The sequence below is a fragment of the Tachypleus tridentatus genome, chromosome 6 (assembly GCF_004210375.1).
Source record: "Tachypleus tridentatus isolate NWPU-2018 chromosome 6, ASM421037v1, whole genome shotgun sequence".
Taxonomy (NCBI): domain Eukaryota; kingdom Metazoa; phylum Arthropoda; class Merostomata; order Xiphosura; family Limulidae; genus Tachypleus; species Tachypleus tridentatus.
The window spans coordinates 80,324,086-80,351,378 of NC_134830.1; the positions used below are offsets into that span (position 1 = coordinate 80,324,086).

At 34.2% G+C, this 27,293-nt stretch overlaps 1 protein-coding gene across 1 annotated transcript; it reads left to right on the forward strand.

Moving 5' to 3' along the window:
• The first annotated feature begins 85 nt into the window (after positions 1–85).
• Positions 86–27,130, forward strand: LOC143252901 (stromal cell-derived factor 2-like). Its single transcript, XM_076505727.1, has 6 exons — positions 86–374; positions 3,370–3,482; positions 13,102–13,184; positions 16,825–16,964; positions 26,213–26,294; positions 26,476–27,130. Exons 1-6 carry the CDS (start codon positions 290–292, stop codon positions 26,642–26,644), a joined length of 672 nt encoding a protein of 223 aa, XP_076361842.1. The 5' UTR covers positions 86–289; the 3' UTR covers positions 26,645–27,130.
• Positions 27,131–27,293: the final 163 nt, after the last annotated feature.

Genomic DNA, 27,293 nt, shown 5'->3' on the forward strand with positions numbered 1-27,293 from the left:
GTGTATTAACATGACGTGTATTTTAAAAGATACATGAGGTGCCGGTGTTAACAATAATATTAATAAGTACGTTTATTGGTTGTGTTGAGTAATTATATTATAGGGTCTTGAGGAAGGCCTTAAAAATTGTTTTATTTGAAGGCCTGCAAGTATAATTTAGTGGCTAACCTTCTCTGTTGTGTCATCTGATATAAACTAAACCTATTTCATCGAAAAAAAAGATAACCCTGTGTAGTAATACTAATAGTATTACTATAGCATCACGACATTGTCATCGCTACTGAGAATAATGATTAAAGCTAGACGTAAAAGCTGTATTACACCGACGTGGAAGGCTATATTATTTTTGTTATACCGGTATTGTTATTGTGAAGGTAAGGCTGATTTAATTCCCCAATATGAAGCTTAAACTTATGTGTAACTTAAAATTATATTTGAACTTTGGATAATGATGTTAGTTTCCAAAATAAGGTTTCATATAATATTATTTCTAATCACAGTTTTATATGTTTAATCTAAAAGTAGTTGTAATACTGCCATAAAAGGAAAAAAAAGTAGAAATTGGGCATTGTGATGTATTGATCTTAGGTGCTTAGTACATAGGTATGGAGAATGTCAATGTCTTAATATTATGTGTCAATCTGAGTTAATCTTCATTGATTTTGACTTTGTTTAGTCATTCATTTTATTTATAAATAATTTTCACAAAAATCTAAGGCTTTAGTCGTTTAAGTAAGTTTTACTTTTCATTTTTAATTAGTACTATTACTTTTCATCACAGTTCAAAGTAATAAGTTTAGCTGTTCTTTCTACTTTTGTTTCCTTTTTGTGCTTTTCAGTTATATTCACATACTACTATGGTTAGGTTGTAGGCCTAAAATTTGCATAGCAACTTCAAATACCAAATGGCAAAAAAAATGCAGGTTTTGCATAATGTTAAAGATGAAGTGATTCTAGCTGATTGTTATGGAAAATAAGAACTTTTTTGTTTCATAAATATTTAGCTACAAGACTAAAACAACTGCTAGACTTACACTGCAGCATTTCCATTGACCTTAATAACCATGCTCATGAGTTCAGTCTCCTAATTTTCCTCCAACTTTGAGTCTAAGTCTTGACTTTAGTACTGTGGGTCCAACATGTACATTACTCCTAGTGGTAGTTGGATGACATGAATGCAAAAAGTCTTAAGTAACCAGAAAATTCCACAATTAAGCTCTGTTGTTCAGCTGCTGACCAAGGTGATTGTCTCAAAACATTTTTTGTAGTGCTGCATCATCATTATGAATATAATGAATACTGAAGGTGACATTAGTTTGTTGCCTCAGACATTGAAATTGCAACAATATTCATTAAAGAACAGTAATGTACACAAATAGAAAGCTTTTGAGTGGTGAGAACTACTGCTCCATGATCAAATTAGAGTGTCTGATCATCATATTTTCCATATGATGAAGCTCCAGAACTATCTTTCTGGCAAGGAGTTAATTATCCGGATGTACCATTAATCCCTTTCATGCACCTAGAGGTGCAAAATCAACAGTACAAGAATCATGAGGGTGTGTTGTACCTCTACAGCTACCAATTCTGCATTGAAACCATCACAGGTACTATAAATGTTGATGCACATTCTGTTAGTAGACTTTGGGTATGAACTGAAAACAGCCTTCATACATAATGTAAAAAGAATATTGCACAATGTTATTAGGAAGTTTACCAGTCCATAGAATACCAAACTTCAACAAACCATTTATCATTCAGGCTGATGCTTTAGACATTAGAATTGTAGCAGTATTCATGTGAGAAGAGTAATGTACATAAATAAAAAAGCTGTCAAGTAGTAAGAACTACTGCTCTGTGATCAGATGAGAGTGTCTGTCATATTTTCCATCCAGAAGCTCAGAACTGTATGGCAAAGAGTTAATTATCCAGATGGATTGTAAATGTTGATACACATTCTGTTAGTAGATTTTTGGTGTGAATTGAAAACAGTCTTTGTATATAGTGTAAAAAGAATATTCCAGATTTTTCTTTTTTGAAAAGGGGCTTATTTTGTGACTGTTTACAAATCATTTGTTGTATAGTTCAATTGTTGTAAATTGACATAATGTTACTCAAGCTATCTGAATTTTTCTCATTGCTTAAAGTGATTATTGTTACATCATGTCTTGTAGTTTGTAGAAAGTTCTAGGCTTCAGTTTAGCAATCTTTACATGTGTCAATATAGATATAAAATATACATAGCTTGCACTAACTTGATTACCTGTGTATATGTTAGTGACAGTGAAGTTAAACAACATAATTGCAAGTTTAACCAAAATGGCTGATTTTTAATGCGAGTTTCACAGCTTGTAATAACAGATACAGAGGAGATTCATTTGAATCATGTGAAAGGGTGTTTTAAATTGATTGAACCAGCCTATGTGGACTTTGACAAAAAAAAAGGGGGGGATAATTATTTAAAGGTGTAGATACATCTGTGATGACCAATAGTGTAATAAAGTTTTGTATATATGTTTGACTTGTTTAGAATATTCTATTTTAAAACAAGTTGATTATGTGCTATCATTTTAATGTCAAAATTTGTTGCCAACAAGCCACAGATTCCTATTGTAAAGAATCATGGCCCTGTAAAAACCTGATATATATATATATAAATGAATCTGCAAGTAATTGACTAGAATATTTAAGGCTTTAATTACTCCATCTTCTCTAATTTGAGATTCAGCAACAACTACTGTAATAATACAAGGAAAATTAAGTGTTTGTAATTTAGAATTTCATGTTAAAATTTTGAAAGTCTAGACCTGTCTATCCTATGACTATATAGTGCTGTCCTTTTTTCTTTTTGCAGACAAACTCTTTATTCTCACCTTAATAATTCACCTGTGGTAGAAAGTAATAATATTTCAGAAAATAAGCAATTTGTTTATTTAAAATTTGTACTGCATTTCTTTAAGAATGGCAGCTTAATCAGTATTATAAAATTTTAAATAAATATCACTTATACATGAAGATTGAAATAGTATAGGAAATTCATTTTCCCTTCTTTAAATGACATCACAAATAGCAGCAGTTAAAATGGTGATTGCACTATGTTTTACTAACATTAAACAAGATATTCAGTAGCAAGAATGATAAAAGAAGGGAAGAAACAGGAAAAGGTTAACATGCTATCTCTTTATAGGTATAGAACGAATATTAAGTGTGTTCAGTTAACATGCTATCTCTTTATAGGTATAGAACGAATATTAAGTGTGTTCAGTTAATGTGACAGTGTTTATGCCATAAGTTTTTTGTGTTGTTGTTTATTGTTTGTCTTAAAACATTAAGTAATTCTAGTAACTGCTGTATTTTAATTAATTTCAGATGTTCACTACAACTATGTAACATGTGGCTCCATAATAAAGATCGAGAATACAAATTACAAAGTTCGACTACATTCCCATGAAGTTAAGTATGGATCAGGCAGTGGTCAGCAAGTAAGTTTTTGTTTGTGTTGAATTATCTGGTTTGGTTTGCATATTTAATGTATTTAAGTAAATGTAACTAATTTTTTTGGAAAAAAATAGCCATTTATCTGTACATATGAAACCACAAGTTAACTTGGTTTTGAACAAAGATTTTAAATAGTGTAGAGCCAACTGCATTGAAAACAGAGAAGCGAAGTGATGCAATCTGGTACATTGAGTAGCAAATTTCTTATAGAATTTCTTGGTGAATCACTATTCTTTTGAAGAAAGAGTTTAAACCCACAAAGAAATGATTGGTGACCTTGTGGCTATTGCCATCCTTCAAACTTCTGTGTGGCCAAGACTGGATATGTCCAACTTAAGATCTTGGATCCTGCTCTGTGGCCAGTGTTGCCTGTCTAGACATGCTCCTTATGTATCAATTATGTACTCTATGGCTATGATTGTATACCTGTGGCCACTAGCACATACTGTTGAGAAGGTATTTCACAAGATCACTAGTGGATTTTCCATGCACTTTATTTGCTTCATTCATATGTCTATTCTGGACCGTAATAATCCATGAACTCACATGTTATCCCTTTGACTAAATAAATAAGAGTAGTCTGCTTTTTAAAATAGGGATTTTTTGGTTATCCTTGAAATTGTTTTTGATCTTACCATTACTCTGGACTCTCCACCATGTTTGTTTTCCAATGTTCTTGTAATGGCATAGGGGAGTCCTTGCCACTGAGGTGGTGGATCATGGATGAGGAGATGTGAATGAGTTTGCTTCCATTCAGTGTAGAGTATTGTAGTGTAAATGGTATGTGATTCTCCAATCATGCACTCCATCTCCATGTGATGGGTCCTGGAGGTTAGATGTTGCACCCAGTTTCTGTGTGGTTCTGTCTGAAAGGTGAGGTGGCTTATATTTTCTAGAGGCAGTCTGTTTCTGTGAGGTGAGGCTTAGAGACTGGAGTTGTGTTCCAACTTCTGTGTGATCATATCTGGGGATTGGTGTTGTATGTATACAATTAAGTATGTTCTATTTTTATGCAGCGAGACCTGGGGGTTGATGTTGTATGCAGTTTCTGTGCAGTTATATCTGGAGAGTGATATTGCTTTTATTTAATGGATGCAATCCGCTTCTGTGCACTGAGACTCGGAGGTTGCTGTTGCACTCCAGCCTTTGTGTGGTTCTATCCAGAGAATGATATTGCTGTGGAGTAGATTCATCATATTGTAGTTGATCCCTCTGATTGGGATCTCTCATCCTTCTATTACCTGGATGTCAGTTCACTGTTAATGGTTTTATATTAGCACTTGACCAACATAAATCTTCATGTGTACCTTATGTTACCTGTTTTTCATTCAGTTTGCCTCAGGATCTTAATCTCTATGGGTGGGTCCTGGAAGTTGATGTTGTGACTGGATTCTGGAGGGTAAGGTTACTGTATATTTCTAGAAATGATGCACTTCTTTGTGGTGAGGCTCAGAGGATGTTGTTGTGTACCAACTTCTGTGCAGTCCTGTCTGAAGGATAATGTTTACTGGAGCAACAGTTCTTCTTGCAGTCCACCTCAGGGTGTTTTCAATGGCCAAGGTTGACATTGCACAGTGGGGTGCCATTTCAATTGGGTTTGAGTTTTGTGCTACCAGCCAAATTTTCACATTTCTTCCCACCATAATTTGAATGCCAGGTTCCAGGATGTGTAGTTGGTTGTGGATTTGTATACATGTGCTCATTTTGTAGATCAATTTACATAGTATATTCTTCCATTTTTTTGTAACACAAAAGTACATATAAAATAATACAGTTTTAAGGTGCTACTCTAGCAATTAATATGCTTATTATTAGTGCTGCTACTGTATCAAGCACACAAATTCTTCCTTCCAATAGAATCATAATGCAAAATAATGGAAATTTTACTGAAAGTTTCTGGAAACTAATTTTAGTTGTTAATAATCTTATGTAAACAACTTGGCAGTACTTTATGTGGATGAACACCTTATCGTATATGTAGGCTTCTTTAGAGTCTGAAAATTGGTGGTTACAGCGGACTTAATTGGTGGCGGTTGGGAGATATACTATTTACTTTAGATAACTGTTTGAGACCCTTGTACTAGTATAATTTGACCACTGGGCTACTAATTAGTATCTTATCAACATAATGAGGGTTGAAATGTCAATTTCAGGAGATAAGTTAAATAAACTTACCTCCAACTGGTAATACATTATGTTTTGTTTTTTTCTTATTTATTTTTTTAATTTCTTCTTTACTTTGGAGAGCAGTCACCTTCCTACAACTGTATGCAAGCAGTGAAGAGTGATAGATGTGGGACTTTGTGGGCTTCAGAACCTGCATTTTGCTCTCCTAATTTCTGTTCCTTTCATTACTTTATTTATTTATTCTTCATGTGAGACTGGCAAATGGAGGTTAAGACCAATAGATAGTGTATCTCCACTGCAATGTGGGTCCTACATTTTCAGTAACCTTCAAATCCTAGGGTACATTTTATATCCTACATTACATCCTATACCCTGGGGATTATTTCAATTCTTGCATCATTTTTAGCTTTGTTTATAACAAATTTATCATTAGTCAGAGGTTTGGATTTGCTGTTTCAATGTAGTCCTTCCTTTTTATTTTACTTGACCATTTAGTATTAATATTCTATATATATGTATCTGTGCATGTATGTTTATAAGTGCAGTCAAGTTTAGATAATTGTGGCCAATGAAAGAATAATACCTACTTTTGGCAACTTCTCATTTTTGTTAATTTATCAGTTTGTGAACAAAAAAGCCATTTGGTAAAATTAACCAACATAATTTATTAATTTATATCAATATCTTGTCATGATTAAACATTTGCTTATAAGAAGAGTGTATAATAGTATTTAAACTGCACAATGTCTACCACATCTATTGCTGACAATGCATTTTGCACAATACAGAATTTATCAGGCTGGTTAGAATAAAACAGTTACAGTAGAATATTGTTATACAAGCCATTATTCAAGTTATTAGGATGTAATCATCTTTTCCAAGCTGTGGAAACATGATAATGATTAATTATACTTGTCATAAGAAGAGTGTATATAATTAGTATTCTGAAACACTCTCCTTTCACATTTTATACCAATGCAAATTTCTTTTCTCTGCCTATCTAAGCATTAGTATAAATATTATCTTGCTTGAACTAGCCTTTGTACTACACCATATTGCCCATAGTGATTTAAATCTAGAGATTCTCTCCATCAACATCAGTGCACTTCCTGTATCAGATCCATATGTAAGCTTCCTGTTGTAACATCTTATTCACTTTTCTTGATAGCAGAACATTGCAATAACATGGAGGATGTCCAGTCACTCATATACAGAGAGGTGGAGACTTACAAATGTAGGATGGAGTTAGTGAGGATTTGGACTCCTTTTTTTTGGCTCCTTCCTATGCTAAGTTAGCTGGTCATGAACCTTGAACAGATATCGTGTCTTCTGTATTATTTGTGATATCTTGAAATATCTCCTGTGACTTATGACTCTTCTTTTTCAGCTGATTCCCTAGTCTTTCCACTTTTGGCAACATTGCTGTGCATGCTTGGAAATTTATGAATCAGTTAAAAGACACTACTATTATGTGTTGTCCTCTCTATCGAATCACCATGACTATTTATTCTATTGATTGAAGAATCCATATTTAGATTCTCAAAGGTTGGATTCTCTTCCTTCTTTTTGGGGTTCTAGGCCTGATGCCATTATTCATCTTAACATTATTCAGTTTTCCAGGATTTAACTATCTTTTACTACAGTTTGCATTTTTATCTCCATTATAACTTTTATCTGGAGCCTTTCACAGGTCTCTTACTCAATTTTCATAAGATCTCAGTCACTTATTAGCTTTGGTAAGATTATCAGGTTTTGCTTTCTCCATGGTCTTATGGTAATTTGTTGCCAAGATCTTTGGAGAGAGTTGCTTTGATTGAGGGTATTCAATTTACTTCTTTGACTCTTGTAGGTCTTGGAGAAGTTACTTTTCTCAGACATTCAGATTTTGCACATACAAGGAGTGCCATTAAGCCATGGACCAGTAAACCGCGAAATCGCTTAAGACGCTGTAGCAAGTCTGGTGAGCGATGTGAGTGAAGATTATCGCGGCTCACCGCTAATTTAAAAATGTGTATTAACACAGCTTGTGAATTTAATCCTGGCTTTATAACTTCAAGGTGATATTTAAAAAGGATTTGCTTTAATTTGGGAAATAAATAAAATATATTACAATAGAAATCGATCATTAATCTACCTTATCCGCTCTCTATGTCAGCTTTATGGAGGCCGCCATTGTTACCAAATCGCACCTCTCCATATATTAAAGTTAATCCGCAGTAAGTCCGTGAAAAAAGTGATCAATAATTAAAGTATTTATTTTTTATTCGATAATCCGATATAATGAACACGCAATGGCCTGGATGAGGCTACTCGGCGGAGCTGTTGGCAACTTCGGCTTTTCAGTCACAAAGGTTTAAGCAGCGGTTAAGCAGGTTGACCCCCCCAAATACCGCGGCTTAACGGCGATCCACTGTATTCCAGATTCCATGGAATCTGGATGGATATGGCCCATTTCAACTTTTATTTAGATAGTGACCTCCTGGCTTTCTCAGTTTTCTAATTGACATTTGCTGCATCTCCCCTTTTGGTTTCCAGATCTCCTACATTGGCTCCAGTTAAGGGAGATTGTCCTTTTCAGTGGCAATTCTGTGCTTGTATGAAGTGCCAAAAATGACACAGATGACTACTATGAGGTCCAATCATGTGGGTACTTAACTTATATGGTTCAAGTTTATATCAGAGACCTTCATCTCCAATTAATGAATCATTCTTGATCTTAGTAGAGGGGTTGGACTTCACATTTTGTCTTCTTCTCCATTGTTTACCATAATGGTATTTCTCCTCCCTGAGAATCATTCTGCATCCATTCATCAAGTGCAAGCTGTCCAGGATCTTCTTATCAAAAAGACTATGGAGTTTGTTGACTGTTCTCACCAGAGTTTATTCCTGTTTGTCTTGTAGTAATATAAAACAAACAATTGGTGAGCTGTCATCAATCCTCTTCATTGTTTACTTCAGCTTCCTCAGTTTACCATGCAGTAATTTCTTTCTCTTGGATCTCTTTGCATCTGCTCTGTGGATGACAAAGTTCATTGTCACAGATGCCTTCCTTCATATTTCAGTTGTGAAGTCTTCCTGTTGGATTTCCATTTTGTGCACGAGAAATAGGTTTTCACTTATGTGCTCTACCATTTAGCTTTGCTTCTGTCCTGTACATATTTTGCCTTACAGTCAGTTCCTTTTCACACCATCTTCACTCAATGGGAATTCACATTCACTCATATATGGAAAACTAGATTCTTCCCACCACTTTTTATCTGCAGCTGTGAAAGCTAGATTTTACATCAAAATGGAAATGTCTATTGTTAATCCCACACAATATATCATCCATTTAGTGATATTTTCCAGTCGCATCTCACTGAATACTAAAATTCTTTCCTGTGCCTTCAGGTCAAGAAATGAGCTAATCGTTTAATACTGTCATCTTCTTCTCTACTGGCACATGTGGTTCATTTTCTTTTGGGGATGTGGGCACCCTTGGAATCACTCATTCCTTTAGGATGGCCTACATGGATTTCCTTCAGTGTTTGGTATGGGACCAATGGAACACTTGCAAGGATGTGCTGAATTAACCTTATTGGTTTCCAGCCCACTCAGTCTTGGCCAGTGATTGTGCAAAAAAAAAAATGACAGTACTTGTCTCTTTCCCACCCTCATGTCCTGAAATGTATCTTTTCACAGATGTTTCTCTTCAAAAATGGAGAGCTTATATAAGGTATATGGAATTCAAGGACCTCTGTTACCTTCTCTTCACCTCAATATTTTAGAGCTTCTAGAGCTCTAGAGCTCAACAGTATGTCTTGAACTCACATTTTTGTGAGACAAGGTGGTAACATTTTACTTGGACAATTCCATAGTGGTTTCTTAAATTTGTAAGTAAGGGATACTCATTCTGGGTCTCTCTGTTTTTAGATGTTGGATATTTTACTTTGGGCTCACAATCATCAAATTGTTTTCCTTGCTTGTCATATTCTTCCCACAGGATGGATGCTTCATCCACAAGTTTTTCAGTGGTTCTTCCTTTATCTCAAGATGCCTCAGTTCATTGCATTTGACACTACAGAATGCCAAGCTTACATCCTTCTTATTTCCTATTCCTCAGTCTCTGGCTTTGAACTGATTCTCTTAGCCAGAATTAGATGGGTTTTCATTTGAGACTCATGTTCAGAGGACTGTTTACCATTCCAGATATGTTCTGTTATATCTCAGTAAATCTTTTGATTCTAAAACTTTAGCAGCTAGAAAAGGAGATAAAGCTTTCTCTCCAATTCTCATTTTACGAATGCACAGATCGGGATCCTTTATGCATGGTTTGGGCTTTTGTATGTTCTGTTGTGGATACTGGAAGGTTTCAGGGTTTATGTCACCATTTGTTTACTTGTTGGGATTCTAAGGTGCACTTGGCCTTTTTCCCATCACTGTGGCAGGTTGATTTCATCAGTCAATGCATATTACTTAATCTGGGTTTTCATTGAAGGGAGGAGACTCTTTTGATACTCTCTCATGAAATGTACAATATCATGACTTCCATAGCAGCCTGGTTACATCACCTGCTGGATAGGAATTGTACAAGCTGGTATGTAAACCATGCCTAATAATTTTACATCTCATTATTTACATGATCTGGCAGTTGCCTCATCAGAAAGCTTTTGGCTACCCCATCTGGCTATTTTCCATGCCCTGGTTCATTTGTAAAAGAGTTGAGTGATTCTGTTTCTTATTCAGGACCCTCTCATAATTTTCATTTGGATTCCAATCTATGGATGGTGTTGTCTGATCAGGTATGTTTCTTACTAGATATCTAACCAATCAATAGTTATCATGATAGCAAGGAGCTCTGTTGAAAGGATACACAATCATAACAGAAAGTGAATACTCTGACCTGCCACTTATCAGCTATATGAGTAAATTTTATGCAGACTTTTGTCTCTCTTCTGAACCCAAGATTAAATAAAGGTCAATTTACTTTTCAGGATAAGGAACATGAGTTCACCTATTACACTGTCTCCACAGCATCACTCCTCCAGACTCCTTAACGTATTTCCCCCCATTTCTTCTAGTGGAACATGAGAATTCTTACCATTCCCACTTTTCTGTCTTTGGAGTGGTGGTCAGAGGTGAACTTTTTCTGGGTAATATATGTACTCATTATTCCACTCAAGAAGAGGTGAAGTTGGATGCATTTCTTCCAGTAACTTTGGATAATTATTCCAGAATTATGGTAGGAGCAGAACCAGCCTATGTAAGAGTTTCCTCAAAGTTCTGTTTCAGAGATGACACTTTGTATATGGTTTGGTTGTGTTTGACCCCTCTTTGTTTTTCTCTTTATTTTGGTGATTTAATGAAGAGGGTACTTTACTCCTCATAATTCTGCTTGCATAGCATCACTTCCTATTCCATTGGCTGAAATTTATTTGTACCACATTCGTGTAATTTTGGGAGCAAGAGGTACTGTCTTGCCTCAAAAGTTGGGGAGCTAGGATTTTGGTTCATCATCTCAGACTGGATGATCTCTGTTTCTTCTGGTTGAGTGAGGCATGACAGATCCCCTAATTCTGACTTTCGTTTTATGCATTTTGCACTTTACAGGTTTGAACAAAGGTTTGTCCAGTATAGTGTTTCTTACCTTCTCTTTCTAGTTTTGGTGGTTCAATATGCAGTGTTCTGTAATTTTCAGGTTGGGTTCCAATAATATTGTTTTGCTGAACAAACCTAATCAATACAGCATTTCTCAGGCCCTAGCTATTACATCTTGGATTTTGATTTGGGTTCACAAACATATAATTCTGAGGATAAAATATGGGACCTTGTCAGCATGATTAGGGCCTGGAAAAATTTATATTCTTCTTTATCACCCAATAATTGGATTTAATATGGTACAGGTGAAGAGCAGGCCTCACTGATGTCCTATTGCAATATCAAACTTTTGCATATCTCTTTTCTATGTAGATGCTTTCTGTATGGATCTTTGCCTCACCAATCCCTCCACCTTGTTAATATGGAATTCTAGCTAAAGTGCGAGAAGAAGTATGTTTCAGAAATTAGCATTTACCTGTACCAAAAATGTATTTCAGAAAATACTCATCTTTTCTCAAACTCTTCAGACAATCTTCCTCTTGAATGATTAGTTTCAGGTCTGTTAATCCGAAGTGTCTTAAAAATAAATAGTAATTAACAATGAGGAGCTTATATGTGGATCTTATACAGGGATGCATTAACATAAGTGGAGAGAATTAGATTTTAATCACCATGGGCAATGGAGTAAAGGGCTGCAGCAAGCGAGGTACGATTTACACTAATACTCAAAGGCACAGGGAAGAGAAACTTTCATTTGGATAAAGCTAAAATGTAAGTAGAAGTAAGTGTTATAAGAAATGCATTTTTGGAATAAGAAAATGTTAACTTTCAGTCATATTTGTTTGCCATATTTACTGCTGACCACATGTTTTACTTAATGCAGTTGTATCATAGCTGGCCTGATGAACTCTGTATTGAGAAAAGTACATCATTAGCAGTGGATACAAAGGACATAACATGGTTGCAATACTGTTATATACCCTCCTTTTTGAAAGAAAACTGAATGGATTGTATAAACAAATATTTATTGTTTAAAGAAAGAAAAGTTGTAAAAGTAATAACTTATAACAGATATGATTAATTAGTTATACTTTGCTAGCTTAGAAAATATTTTAATATTGTAAAATGCAAGATTTTGTATTTACAGCCCAGCTTGAAAATTTAAACAAGTAGGTAACTGTACTTCACACACATCATTTTTCACATTTGAGACATATATACATCCACCAAACTGTATGGAAAAGGAATATAAATTATGTTAGACCTATGAGTTGTAATACTGTTGCTACTTTCTCATGAAGATGTATAAATGTGCTTGTATCACATTAAAATCAACTAACATTGCCAATACATTTAGTGTACAGTATTATTTTTATTTTATTTTTTTGTATATCGTGTTCCATAATTCCTATATTTGAAAGGGGAGAAATGGCCATTAAGACCAATTCTTAGGAACTTTGTTATGCTGTTAAAATTCTTATTTTACAAGTTTAGAAAGTATAATAAACTATTTTCATCAAATGATTAAAAAATATACATTATATTTGTACAATTGAGTGATTTATAATGTTTATATAACAATTCAGTTGTGATTTTAGAGCTTTATTAATATTTTATAAAAAAACTGATAGTATTTAACAATTTTAGTATGTGATTCCATTGTATATGTATACATTGACAATTTTATGATTAGATACTTTTTTCGCATTATTCATTTCTGTGTTATCTGTGAATTATTTCTGCTCCTGCATCTTTTACATTTTAGATTATTTGTACACAACTAACTATACCATTACTGAAATAATACCTTTTATTGACCTTTCTGCTGTCAATAGATTGACATTATTCACCACTGTAGAATTTTATGAGGTAGTATTCCAATATTTTTTGTGTTATTAGTCTGTTACAGGCACTGATATTAAGGAAGATGTCAATAGCCACTGGGTAGTGAATGGAAAGTTGGGACATCCTTGTAATAGAGGGTATGTGTAATCTATGTATACAGTGTATAATGTAAGTTATATATATTGTTTAATTACATATTATCCAGCAAAGTAGTGAAATAACACAGATAATATTGCAGTGTTCCTGGCCCTTTTTTACTTGTGGATGTGGATGTATATATACCTTCATCATTTGTAAAATCCATGCATAAAAATTTATAGCTTTTGAAAAAGTTAATACAGTTTATTATTTATTTTTTTAGATAGTTAGAAGTTACAAAAGAAAAACATTTGCATATATTTCCAACATCTGTTACATAAAATCATAAAATTCAAATGTTAATTTGAATGAGACTGCTCATGCTAATCTCTTTGAAAAGTTGGCATTTAAAATATCAAGAACAGCATCTAATACAACCATTTTTAATATGTTTTTAAGGTCACAATCACAAAATTTAAGTAATTAAAGGATTTCTTTTGTTGTCTCGATACTTAATTTGTTTTAACTTGCTGCTTCCCCTTCAAATATTTTCAAACTTAAAGTTTCAGATAAGTAATTATGTGTATATATATATATATATATATATATATTAATGGATGTATGTATTTTTTTTGTTTTACTTTTGTTGTGTATTTAAAAATAAATCTGACACTGAAGTGGTTTAAACCTTGCACTAACCAATGCACTTTATAAATGTTTTTACTAACTAACATGAAGCTGCCTCTGTATAGCATTTCCTACAATGTTTTCATAATTTTTTTTAAATTACAAAATTTTACAACTTTACTGACTATAGTGATAATATTTTATTTTCTCACGTGTGGTTTTTTGTTGTAAACAGAACAGTCATGTTTCTTACCTGACTTTTCTTTTATTCTTCCATTTCCATGTCATTGGAATTAACCCTCGAATTCTGTGTCTGTATATTAGTTATTAGAGTGCATAGTATAATATACAGATAGCTTTGTTTGTGGGTTTAGAAAAAAAAAAAAAAAAGCTCTTACTTTTGAAGTATGTGAAAAATTAAAATGATTTAAAAATGGATAACATTTGTGTACAAGGACTGATATGCCAAAATAATTAAATCCATATTTAAAATAGTTATGTTAGGATTTATATGTTTAATTTAGAAAAATAACATTGAAAACAAATTTCTCTTAGTTACTTAAACAAAACAACAACTAACAAATATTCAAGACAGTCTGAGTGTATAAAAATGTGGATACTTTGTAAGTATTTACTTGTGTTTGTTTTTGTTGTTGTTTTGTTCGTATAGCTCATGTTTTAAACTACAGAATCGCTTAGTTTTTCTAACATCTTAAGATTAGAAAACAACTTAAATTTTACTATTATGTTAAGATTATAAAATAAATTCAGAATTCAAAGTGTAAAAACCATACCATGTACTTACTAGAGTAAAATGTTTATTCAGGTGTGTATTATATGGTTTGATCTAAAAATAATACTAAGCATATATTGTAAGAATGTTTTATTCTTTATTGTTGTTATATCAATGTAATGAGCAAAGATTTGTTATTTTAAGAAATAGAAATGGATTAGAAAGCAAGTGAAGTTGGAAGTTAAATGAAGTTAATCTAACTTCAAATTTGAAGATACATGCATAATGTTGCTTCTAGGATGCATACTTTGCATATTTCATGCGTGCCATTTTTCCGCTGAAATGCGGATTTCCATGGTTTTCAAACGGCCAACAATCACCCACGAAATTCGTGTAAATTCGAGGAGAAAATATGAGTGATTTGGGGGCCGGATAGGCGGTTTTTGAGGACAAATTGTATTTTTTCAATGTTTATTGCAGAAAAAAAAAATCTGACTGCCATCTTGGAGGCAGTCTCGTTTCGTCGTTGCAGGTCTCGTGGCATGACCCCGGATACCCCTAGTCAGGCGAGGCTGCACTGCGCTGTGGCGCCTCTGGCGCCAGGTTATATACCTTTTCCTCTTTTTTCATAAATGTCATTGGCATGCCTGATATTTGTTATTTTGATTGCTACTGCAATATTGCACAAAATAATCATTTATGTATGTAATAATTCATACAAAAAAAATAAATACACTATTTTTTGTGTGCATCTGTCCTTCAAAATGTATTATGAATGACTTTGTAACAATAGATTAAGATTACAATTGGAATTTTTCAAATAAGAATTAGCTCATTTGGTTTTGCAGCATATTTCCTTTATTATTTAGTGTGAAAATGGCAGATAAAAGGTGTGAAGACATTTGAGAATTGGTTAATTAAAAAAAAAATTACTGTATTTTATTATCAAAATAATGCAAAATAGAAATGAAGGAAGAAGGTGCAAAGATGACTGCAATGTAAGTTTTGTCAGTGAATGTGTAAATATTTCCAGTACATACACAAAATTGAAAAACAAATTACAATGGTCCAATTTACTGTTTTTTCAAATAAAAGTTACTTGATCATGCTATCTCTTATAATTGGTGAAACTGATACCTACTTCATTGCATGGATAGCCCAGTTTCTGGAAGTCAGTGGGGAATTTGGCACAATTTAGAAAAATCCTAGAAGCTACACTGCATACAGTATAAAGTGATGTTATTCATGTCTGATGCTACTATATATTAAACTTACAATTAAGTAACAGTTTTGGACCTACTATATAAATTCAATGTTTCTGAGAGTTAAAGATTCTAAAATATAACAATGATCTAGTCTTATAAGATATCTTCTGCTTACATCTTATTTTTTGGCATATTTAACTCTCTTGCAGTGGGCTCAGTTTAATTTACACAAATTCATCTGCACATTTGTACATGTTAGTACTTGCACTATAACCTTTGCTACAAAATTTCTCTCTTCACACAATTTGGTAGACTATTAGTAAAGATTACAATATTTTATTGTTGAATTGTAAAGAAAAATCAAACTTAGTGACATAATTTTATAAAATAGTATTTCATTAAAATTTTGAACATTATTCAACAAACTCAATGGCATGGCCTTTGACCTGTCTCCCACCACAAAAGGATTAACATTTGGCAAAGAGGATGATAAAATTGAATCATCAACAATTTGAATATTGTATGTGTGTAAATATTTTACTAAGGTCATTTAAATGTGATAATTGAGTATCAAACTTTTGTTAGAGTAAGTTATTTCTTAGTTATCCTATCTAAAAAGTAAAGGATGTAAAAAAAATATTTAAAAAGTTATGGAAAATTCTAAGAGTTTTGAAAGAAATTACATTGTTAATTTTAATAAACTGAACATCATGTACTTCAGCAGTTCTAAGTAGAAATAACTGAATTAAATGAAGGAATATTAGAATGTGAATAGTGAAATTTCTTTTGTTAATAAAATTTAATGATGTTTTTTTTTTAAGAAAAGTAGAAGAGTGGGTTTATCATCATCACAGATTATCCAAATTATGTTTGTACTCTCTAACTTCATAGATAAATGTATATGTATAATGTAAGTTCAGTTTGTAACTTCAGTGAATTGCATTTTATTGTTGAATTTTGAAACATTGTTCACTTAATCAGTACTTTTAACTACTGTATCAAAATGACTTTTTGGTTTGTTCCATTTTTACCATGTTTTGAAGTTTTTAATAAAGTTAATTTGAAATAGTTTATTCAGAAAATATTTTCTGTGGTGTACAAGAGTATAAGAATTTTGATATTCCTTTCTCCTAGACAACCAATATCTTGTGGTACAGTGATACGACTTGAACATTTAACATCAAAGAAGAATCTTCATAGTCATCATTTTCCATCGCCATTGTCACATAATCAAGAAGTTAGTGCTTTTGGTGAAGATGGTAAAGGTGATACTGGTAAGATGATCTCTGTTTGTTTTTTGTCTTGTAATTTTTATATCAAACTAAATCTACAAATGTATTAGCTAGATATTGTTTTTTTTTATCATAGCTAAGCTGTTGTGCTTTTTAATATTCATGTTACACCCATTTTTGCTTGATTCTTCTTACCATACTTCATTACCTCTTCTCTTTACACTTAATGTCTGAGGTACTCCACCTTGCCCCATTTGATTACTTGGGAAATTCTCATTCTCTTCTTTTTTCTGCAAGGGATGATTTCCCTATGTAGTTGGCTGTTTTGTTGTTGGGACTTGTTATGTAGGAATACTCTACTCTCCCAACTTCACCTAACTTCCTTACTTTGCCCTGTCATATTTTGGGATATTCTTGTTTCTAATGTTCATCATCAGTGCTCACTTTCAACTTTTGTTTATAGACTGTCCCAAAAACGACCTTCACTGTTATACCTCATCCAAGCCCCTCTGCTTTTCATCTTTTGATTTTCACTTTCTGACCTTCTACTCTTTCATCTTCTAGCCCACATAAAACTCATTAAGTTTGCTAGTGTCAACAAGGTTGAAACAGATGCCATTTCATTTCCTTATCCATCTAATCCTATGTATTTTCAATGTTTCAAGGACACAGTGTCAGATTTTTTGGGCAAACAAACCATAGATAATACTATACCACCATTTTCATTGTCTTTACTCTCATCTATTTGTGTTCCTCAAAAAGACTAGCAAAATGCTTCTGGTTATAGACTTTTCCTTCCTTAATCACTTCCTGGTCATCTCATACCTTTGATATGTGACATTTATTTTTCCCCAGTTCGCCCTTTTATAGACTACAGATAACCAAGGTTGACATTTAGGATTTGTTTCTGCATATCCCCTTTTGTAGTATCCTCACAAAGATTCCTTTGCTTTGCCCATCAGGATTATGTCTTCCAGGTTTGAGGTCTTCTGTTTGGCATTGTCTGCCTCATCTTTCTTCACCTGTTGTGTTGTTAGAGCCTTCACTCACCATTTGGATGGATGAGGACTGTGATTTAATTTCTATGTGGAAAATTGGCTTCTCCATTTCTACTCCTGGTGGTGTCTTGAATTTCACATCAAGGGAGAACTTGATCCAGAGATTACTTTTAAACCTTGGAACTCGTATCTTCTATCATATCATCCTACTAGCTTGCCATGTGTTACAGGTAATAACAGCAATAGCAGCTCAATGGTCTTAAACCAAACAGATACAACAGAAGAGATGTTGCATTGTGAGGTTTTCTGTTGGATTGTCTCTTATTTTGCAACACTGTTGATTGGTGAGTTGCCCACTCTTTGGAACACCCAACTACTTTTAGTTTGGTCTCCATTTTCCTCATCTTTGGGCTTTTGTCAGTGGACGTATTCCATCAGGATAGAACAAGATTATAACTCCAGGTTTTACCACCAGTTTGTATATTACTCAAAATGCTATAATTTGTTCCAATCCATTGTTGGGTTTTGTTCTTAGCAACAGACTGGCAGCTACACCCTGGTTTTCTGCTTCTATGGTACCTTCAAGAGTGCCCACATCTTCCATTTCCTCTTTAGCCATTTATCTTAAGGCAGCCATGGTCTGATATTATACACCCAGCTGTCCAGAAACTCAAGCTTTATACATGGAGGTAAATTCTGTCCTCTGCATGATGTTGTGGTTTAATTTCTAGGATTACCATGTATTTGTTTAAGTCTTTACTTAGTCCCACAATCCTTACTTCATTTTGTTCAAAGAAGGAGAAAGTAATTGTGTTGCTAAGAGCTATACAGGATGAGTCAGAAGTAATTGAAGTGCTGTCTGAAATTCTTTTTATAAAAGAATGTGGCTAGTTTCCTCCAAACTTCTGTGAATTTGTTGCCCTCCCTACTGTCCAAAGAAAAATCCTGTACATGGTGAGGGGACCCTCAGAGAAGGTTCTGTTCTTTCAGTGTACCTCCTCTTGGATCTAAACGTCCACCCATGTGTTTGCCAAGTGTGGTGGCCCATAAAGGGGAGGAAAGGATCCTGGTTGTTGATGGGTCCAACTCAAACACACCACTTTTGCCTTGAATTTCTATAGATTGGCAGCCTTGGGATTGCTCTCAGGGTTAATTGACTGGTCCACTTGGGCAAGGATCAACCAATTACCAGTGTTGGATGTTCTCATTGGGTGTTGTAGGCATTATATGTGATGCTTGTGTTTCGGCAAAGTGCTCACAAAACCTTGGCATTGTAGTGTGTCCTCTCATAGGGCTTCACGATGAGTGGAATCAATTGTTATTGAAACACTCTCTCTTTGTTATGGATTCCCCCAAAAAAATTTTTAAAAATAGTGAAAAACAGACCATTGGTAAATGACCATGTTTTGAAGATTTTGAACAGCAATCTTCAATTTTTCCAACACCTGTACCTCATTTTCTGATATTACACTGTTTATCAGATAAATCTTTAGGATAAATGTCTTTTTTTTATTCAGAAGGGACTGGAGGGGCTTGCCAGGTCTCCTGAGTCAGTCAAAAAGCTTCATTCTGGTGACATTGGTGGAAACATTTGCTCCTAAACACAGTGAACTCCTTGTATTTGAAGGCCATTAACGATATACCCATGGAGGTTACTCCCCAAGCCATTTTGAATTCATCACCAAGAGCTATTGTTGAGAAGTATTTGAAGAACATCCCTGTGTCAGAGATCCTTGCTGCTTTTGCCACCCATGGAGTTTCTGCAGTGAGAGGTACCTTCACTCGCAAAGATGGAATTATGATACTAACCAATATCCTGATTTTGATATTTATATCAACATGTCCACCTGTTACCATCAAGGCAGGTTATCTAAATTGCAAAGTATGACCATACATTCTGAACCCTTTCAGATGTTTCCAATGTCAGCAGTTTGGTCACTCAAAGACCTCGCGTCATGGTTCCTTGATGTGTTCTCGTTGCAATGGCAAAGATCATGATGCCTTTAAGTGTGAAGTGAACCCTCATTGTGTTAATTGTAGTGGCTCTTACCCATCTTACTTTTGTTCATGCCTGAGGTAGATGAAAGAAAAAGCATTTAAAAAGGATTGAGGACATTTTTTACCCTGAGGCTCGAAAGTTACTGTCCACCACTCCATATTGAATGTATGCTGCTGCACTTCATTCCACTGCTACAGTGGAAGTGCAGATAGATCTCCTAATGCCTCTAAAAGAATCATTCTCAAAACCATGTTAAAAATCTTTTGACCTCAATGGTTAAACAAGTGAACAAATCAACATCAACAGCCATCTCTGTCCCTATTATTCATTTCAGCAGGTCCCTGTATCCACTTCATTCCAGGTACAGGCATTTCCTCGAGTTCATCTTCTCCAGTCCCAAGATGCATAACGATCATTCAATTATGCCCTTATTCATTGGAATGTTTTTTCAATGACAGAAACCTACCCATTTGACCTAGGGCAGGATCCATGAAAGTTGATGTACCTCCCTCAAATAAAGAAAATGAAGAAAAAAGACGTGGTCGAAAACTGATGTGCTCTCCAATTCACTTACACATAAATAAAAAATGGCTGCTTTGATACAGTGGAACTGTCAAGGTTTATGTTCTGATCTGGATTACATCAAAGCACTGATTAATTCTTGCCATCCTATGTGTCTTTCCTTACAGGAAGCATTTCTGAAACCTTTCGATACAGTCACATTTCAGCAGTTTTCTTTGTATAGAAATGACAGGTTGTGTGATGGATGAGCACATGGAAGGGTGGCCTGCTGATCAGTCAGAATGTGCCTACTCAACACACTCTTGGAGGCCGTAACCATCCACGTTTCCTTGAGTTGTACTATCACCTTTTGTTCTCTGTACCTGTCTCCTGGAGAGACTTAAGATCAATCAGACCTTGATGCTCTCATTGATCAGCTGCCATCTCCCTTTTTAATCCTGGAGGACTTTAATGGACATAATCTCCTCTGGGGAGGTGCTGATATTGACAGAAGTGATCGCTCTGTAAGCATATGCTCTTAGATCACAACCTTTCACTCTTTAATATTGGTTCTTATACTTGTTTTCATGCACCTAGTCAGTCTTTTACTTCTATTGATCTCTCAGTCTGCTCCCCTTCACTGTTCTCCCACTTTTCATGGAGGGTTAACAGTAACCCCTTGGGTAGTGATCATTTTCCTATCATTTTGAAAGACATTAGCTATGGTCAATTCCACCTGCCCCACATGCCCTAGTGGAAGTTGGATGAAGCCAATTGGTTCTCTTTTACTGTTTGCATGGATCTTGCTCCTGCCATCTATAAGCCATTGATAGATGACTGCATTGGTAGCAGTGACTGACTGTATTATCCAGGCAGCTGCTCATTGTATTCCTAAAACCTTGACACATTTTCCACAGTATCTTTGTCCGTGGTAGAATCCTGCCTGCCACATGGCATGGACGACTAAAATATTTGCCTGGGATACCTTTCACATGTACTCTGCAGTTTTGAACTGCATCACTTTTTAGCAGGCCCATATGCATGCTCGCCAGAAGGAACAATGGATTAAGTTCACAACCAGCATCTCTTCTACCACAAGTTCCAAAGCCATATGGGACAAAATTTGGAAAGTCAATGGCCAGTATAATTCTGTCCTCCATTTGATCTTCCTCTGTGATGGTCAGGAAGTTGCTGATGCCTAGAGCATTGCCGTTACTCTTGGTGATAGCTTTAGTTGGGTATCTAGCCATTTTGCTTCATCCTCCACTTTCTTAACCATTTAGAATTTGGCAGAATGATCGCCTCTTTTCTTTTGGGCTGATCCTGCTATAACTGCCCCTTTACACTAGTGGAACTCAAAATGGCCCTTCATCAGTCAGACCTGATGATGTGCATAATGAAATGCTGTGTCATCTATCTCCTGCTTCTCTTGCTATTTTTATGATTGTTTTTAACTGGATCTGGCAGGAGAATGTTTTTTCTGATGCCTGGCACCAGGCTGTTGTCTTACCTTTCTCTAAGCCTTGGAAGGATCACGAGATTTCTTCAAACTATTGTCAAATTGCTTTGATGAGCTGTCTCTATAAGACTTTAGAGAGGATTGTTAATGCTTGCCTTGTTTGGTTCCTCAAATCAAACAACCACCTCTCACTTACCCAGTGTGGGTTCTGATGATACCACTCTGCCGTGGACAACCTGATTTGACTTGAAACATCAATCAGAGAAGCCTTTCTCAAATAACATTTTGTATCAATATTCTTTGATATCGAGAAGGCTTATGATACAACATGGAGGTATGGCATTTTGTGAGACCTTCATTTATGTTGGTTACATGGCCATTTGAATATTTTTATAAAAAATATTTTAATCGACAGGCGATTCTAAGTTTGTGTGGGTTCGACACTTTCCTATTCTTGAAGTCCCTCAGGGCTGTATTTTGAGTGTCACACTTTTTAGTGTACAGATTAATGCCATCACTGTAGAACTCCTTACTGTTGCAAACAGGATCTATGCAATGACTTCCACATGGTAGTTATCAAACATGAGATTTATTGAGCAGCAGATACAGTGTCCTCAATTGTTATTGAAATGGACTACAGCAAACATTTTTACTTTCTCTCTTTCTAAAACTGTTTTCATGCACTTTTGCTACTAACAGGGTGTTCACCCTGATCCTGAACTCCTGGTCAGTGAATTCATGGGGCTTGTTTGTGACCATAAGCTGACCTTTATATCATGTAGCTGTGTGTCAAATGTATAGATACAAGGACACTGAACATTCTCTGTGTTCTCTCTTCCACCTCTTGGGGAGCAGATTGATGTTCTATGCTAAAGGTATATTGTTCTCTCATTTAATCAAAACTGGACTATGGGTCTCTGGTCTAAAGCTGTGCCAGGACTTTAGCCTTGAAGGTGCCGGATGCTGTTTGTCATCGGGGCTTCGGCTTTGCACAGGGGCTTTCCATACTTTCCCAGTTCAGAGCTTGTAGGGAGGCTTATGAACCTTCTCTAAATTTCTGCCATTTGCAACTGTCTTTACTATATGCTTCGAAACTTTAATTCTTACCACATCATTCCACCTGGGGCTGTTTTCCTTCCTCAGTTGTCTGTGCTTTTTCAGAGTAGATAATCTGCCATTTTTCCTTTTGGCTTTCATATTTAGGTGCAGTTGGATGAATTGAGTCTATCATTGGATGTCATTGCTGCCTCCACTGGTCAGCCTATTCCACCATGGTTTATTACCATCCCCAAATGTGATCTTTCTTTGGGTTATCTAAGAAAACCTGGTACTCCTGATTGGAATTGCTGCTTTTAATTTGCATGAACATCTTTCAAACTATCCTTCCATTCTCATTTATATGTGTGGTTCAAAATCAGGTGACTCTGTGGGCTCTGACATGGTTTTTGTGATTCAGTGGTTGTGCACAGAATCCCCTTTACAGTTTCTGTGTTCACTGCTGAACTGTGTGCCATTTCTCTTGCCCTGGATCACACAAAAGCTAAGCAGTACTTGAATTTTACTATTTATACTGACTCATTTAGTTCTCTACTGACCTTGGAATCACTTCATATTAGTTCTCACCCTGTTCTTTTTGATATTCAAAACTGACTGGCCCATTTCTCTTTAAAATCTATTTCTATGCAGTTCTTCTTGATACTAGGCCATGTTGGTATTTGCAGGAATAAGCTTTCTGACACATCAGCTAAGTCTGTTTACTCTGGCATTATCAGTGTTGTGCCTGTTCCATACATGGACTATGGTCCTCTATTGAAAGCTCGGCTCCATGCCAGTTGGCAGTTGACCTGGAAGGAGCAATATGAAAACAAGCTTTTCCAAATAAAATCCTCTATTGGACTTTGGCAATCTTGTTTCCATAAGAATCAGAGAGAAGACATTGACCTGATTAGACTATGCATTGGTCAGTTTTCTTACTCATCTTTTATCTGGGACTAATGAACCAATGTTTGGTCTGTGTGACACTCAGGTCACAATAGTCCACATTTTACTCTCATGCTATCATTATGATTCTTAACAACATCACCACTTTAGACACGTTTTATCTTAAAATTTGCCCCTGATTTTGGCATTTGTGACACTGTCCACTTTACAAATGTTTTTATTTTCCAATGGTCATTTGCCTTTTTAATGTTAAGTTTTTAATTCAAAAATTAGACTTTTTGTTTTAACGTGATTCCTTTTACGAATTTGAATAATATTACTTTAATTTTTTTGCTGGTTGTTTGGCTCAGAGTCTAGTTTCTTTGCACCATAAAATTGCAACCAACCAACCAGCCAATCCAAAGAAGAAAAAGTAGTTATATTGTTGCTAAGTGCTGTGTGCATGATTAACTAGAAATTGACAACAATACAGCAGGCAAAAAGTGAGTAGTGATTATAGCTGTACAATAAACTTGATTAATCAATATAATTAATTATATATTAGCATCAGTTACATTGGTTAAGTGAAATAACTAAATCAGTTAGTGGTATGAAAATAATCAACTAGGGTTTCCAGTTTTTCCAACTGTCCCAATAATACAATCAAGTCAATATCACAAAAGTAATCAAGTGATAGAAATTAATTTTTCTAATCCTTACTGTTTTCAGCTATCCTAATGATCAAAATATTGTAATTGTTTGCTTCTCTATAGATATCAAACTAGATGTTTATTATTGTTTCTTAGCCATCTCATTGGAGAATGATAAATTTTGAAATTATCCCTTGAAAATAATCAGTTACTTAACATAATAAATTAATGAACATGATGATTAGTTGATTAGCAAGTTCCATTAATCATTTCGCTCTAGCACTATTCCTATAACACCATCAAAGGTATAGTGGGTACTGCTGATCAAATGTTGTGTATTCAACTAAACTTAAGACAAGGAAATGGCATTTGTTTTTTTATTTTTTTTGTACATGTTAAATGAATGTTGCCTAAATATTACTGTTTTATAGGTCCATCTTGATCCCAATATGAATATAAGAAGGCCACATATGTGGTGGTGGTGGTGTTGTTTGTTGTTGTTTTGTTTTGTTTTTTTTTTACAGGTAGAGAAATAAAACTATAAACATTGGTATCAGAAAAAATATCAATGTTTCAAACAGGAGTGTTGAGAGCCAGCATGAGTCATGGGACAAACATCTTCATAAGGGGTTTTTGGACATTTTAAAGAAGTTACTAAAAAGGAGATTCTAAATTAGGACAACAATGAGCTTAAAAATAAAAAATCATAGTAGCAGCTATTTTAAGATCACTGTATAAGCATAAAAATGTGCTTTATGGCATAACCATGTTTCATTTACCTGGGCATCTGAGCAGTTGCACCTTTGCTTCCCCATGTTAACAAGCTTGGTTTCAGGCTGTTCTCGTAAGGAATAGACAAAAATACAGGGACAGATGTAAAAAGTGAAAAATTGAATGTGGTGGAGAGACTTAAAAATATTGTGACAGTTGTGATTGTTAAATTTTTTAATTTTAGTTTACCATTGTATATTTTATCAGTTTTCATTCTGCTTTTATTTTCTGTTTCTTAAATAAAAACTTCAAGATTTATAATGTTGAATATTTTTAAGTAATAAAATAAACAACAGTAGTGTAGTTTATTGGGTTCATGTAGACCTCCATAAGTTATAAATGAAATAAGAAATTGGTATGTGGAAGGATAATATAAGGTTATCTATCTTTGATATTATCAGTATTCATATTAATATTTATATACTTCTGTTATATGTTCCTTGAGCAGGTATTACTTTTGAAAAATAATAACAATAATAAACTTTTTGGGAAAGTTAATACTTTATTGCTGATTTTACAACATTCAAAGTTTTTGCTTGTATATTTTAAGAAATATAAATTTTATTGATTCCAGTATTCTTAATTGTGCTTTTCTTTTTCTATAAAGTCAAACAAGTGCTTGCTAAAGTATCAAAATCCTATACTTACCAAAGTATTATCTTATTTTATTCACTTTACTATAACTAGAGAGATAAGCATAATTTCTGTTTGTCATTATTTTTGTCAAGATTATTATTCAAATGCTACATTTTTATCATGACAGTGCCTGTCAATTTAAGATAGTTTGTGACTGATACTCTTTTACAAAGCACTATATATTTTCTGAACTTTCTGTTGTAAGTTTCTCTGTTTTATTGTGTTTTATCTGATTTAAGTGGCAGCACTGATTCCATGTTAGAAATATAAAAGAGAAATTTTAGACATTAAATATTTCTTGTGGTATTTGATCTGATATTGCAATCTTCACAACAAACAGTATATATTTATTTCAGGAGATTACTGGAAAGTAGTATGCAGTTCAGATTACTGGGAGAGAGGTGGAAATATCCGATTAAAACATGTGGATACTGATAGGTAAGTTACTGTACTAAATTAAAAAAATTTTTGTGGATTTGTTGGCTATATGTTCAATACCCTGTATTAAATTATCTGAGTGTATGTACAGATGTTGTTAAAAAAGTAAACCCAAATTGATTTTTAATTATTTTGAATATGAACTTGTTTTAAGTATATTGCATATTAATTTTCTTTTAAGCTGGCTATCTGTGTCTGGCCACAGTTATGGACGTCCAATCCATGGACATTTTGAAGTGTGTGCTGTACAGCATTTGGATAGCTCTTCTTACTGGAGAACAGTGGAAGGTGTTTACATCAAACCCGAAGATTCATCACCTAAACTTATCCATCAGCATAAAGAATTATAGACTAAGCATTATTTTTTAACAATACTTGGTCACCTAATTTTATTAGTATTTTTTAGTGCACATACTGCATTATGTGATTGTCTAAAGTGTGATGCAGTACTGATACTGAATTGTTTATTTGTTTGTTTTTAAATTTCAAAGACATATTTTGACAGTATATTCATTCAAACTCCTTTCATGAAGGTATGTTATGTTATATTAAGCACAGAATAATAAAAGTGTGAGGGTAATCAACAAGTTCTTTAAAAACTTAGTGACATTTGTCATCAAGCTACTTGGTCTGATCAAAACTAAAATAACCTGAAACTTTAATTCCCAATTGAACATTTCATGTTTTTCTATCCAGTTATAACTAGATTTGTGTTGTTTTCAAACTTTGATGCCATGAGTTTAAGCTCACTTTCATCAAATATTGTAACAAAATTAAATGTATATACCAGTCCTTTAAGTAAAACTCACTTAGTGAATAAATTTAAAAAAAGTTGATATTGTGTGATTGCTACTACCAATAATTTTATTTTAAAAAATGCACAAATACTAAAATGTCAAAAAGTTATTGTTGAATATTGTTTTGTCTACATTTAACCTAATTACTACAACTTATCTACAGTGCAAGCAATAAAGTCAGTATTTTAAATTCAGCAGCATA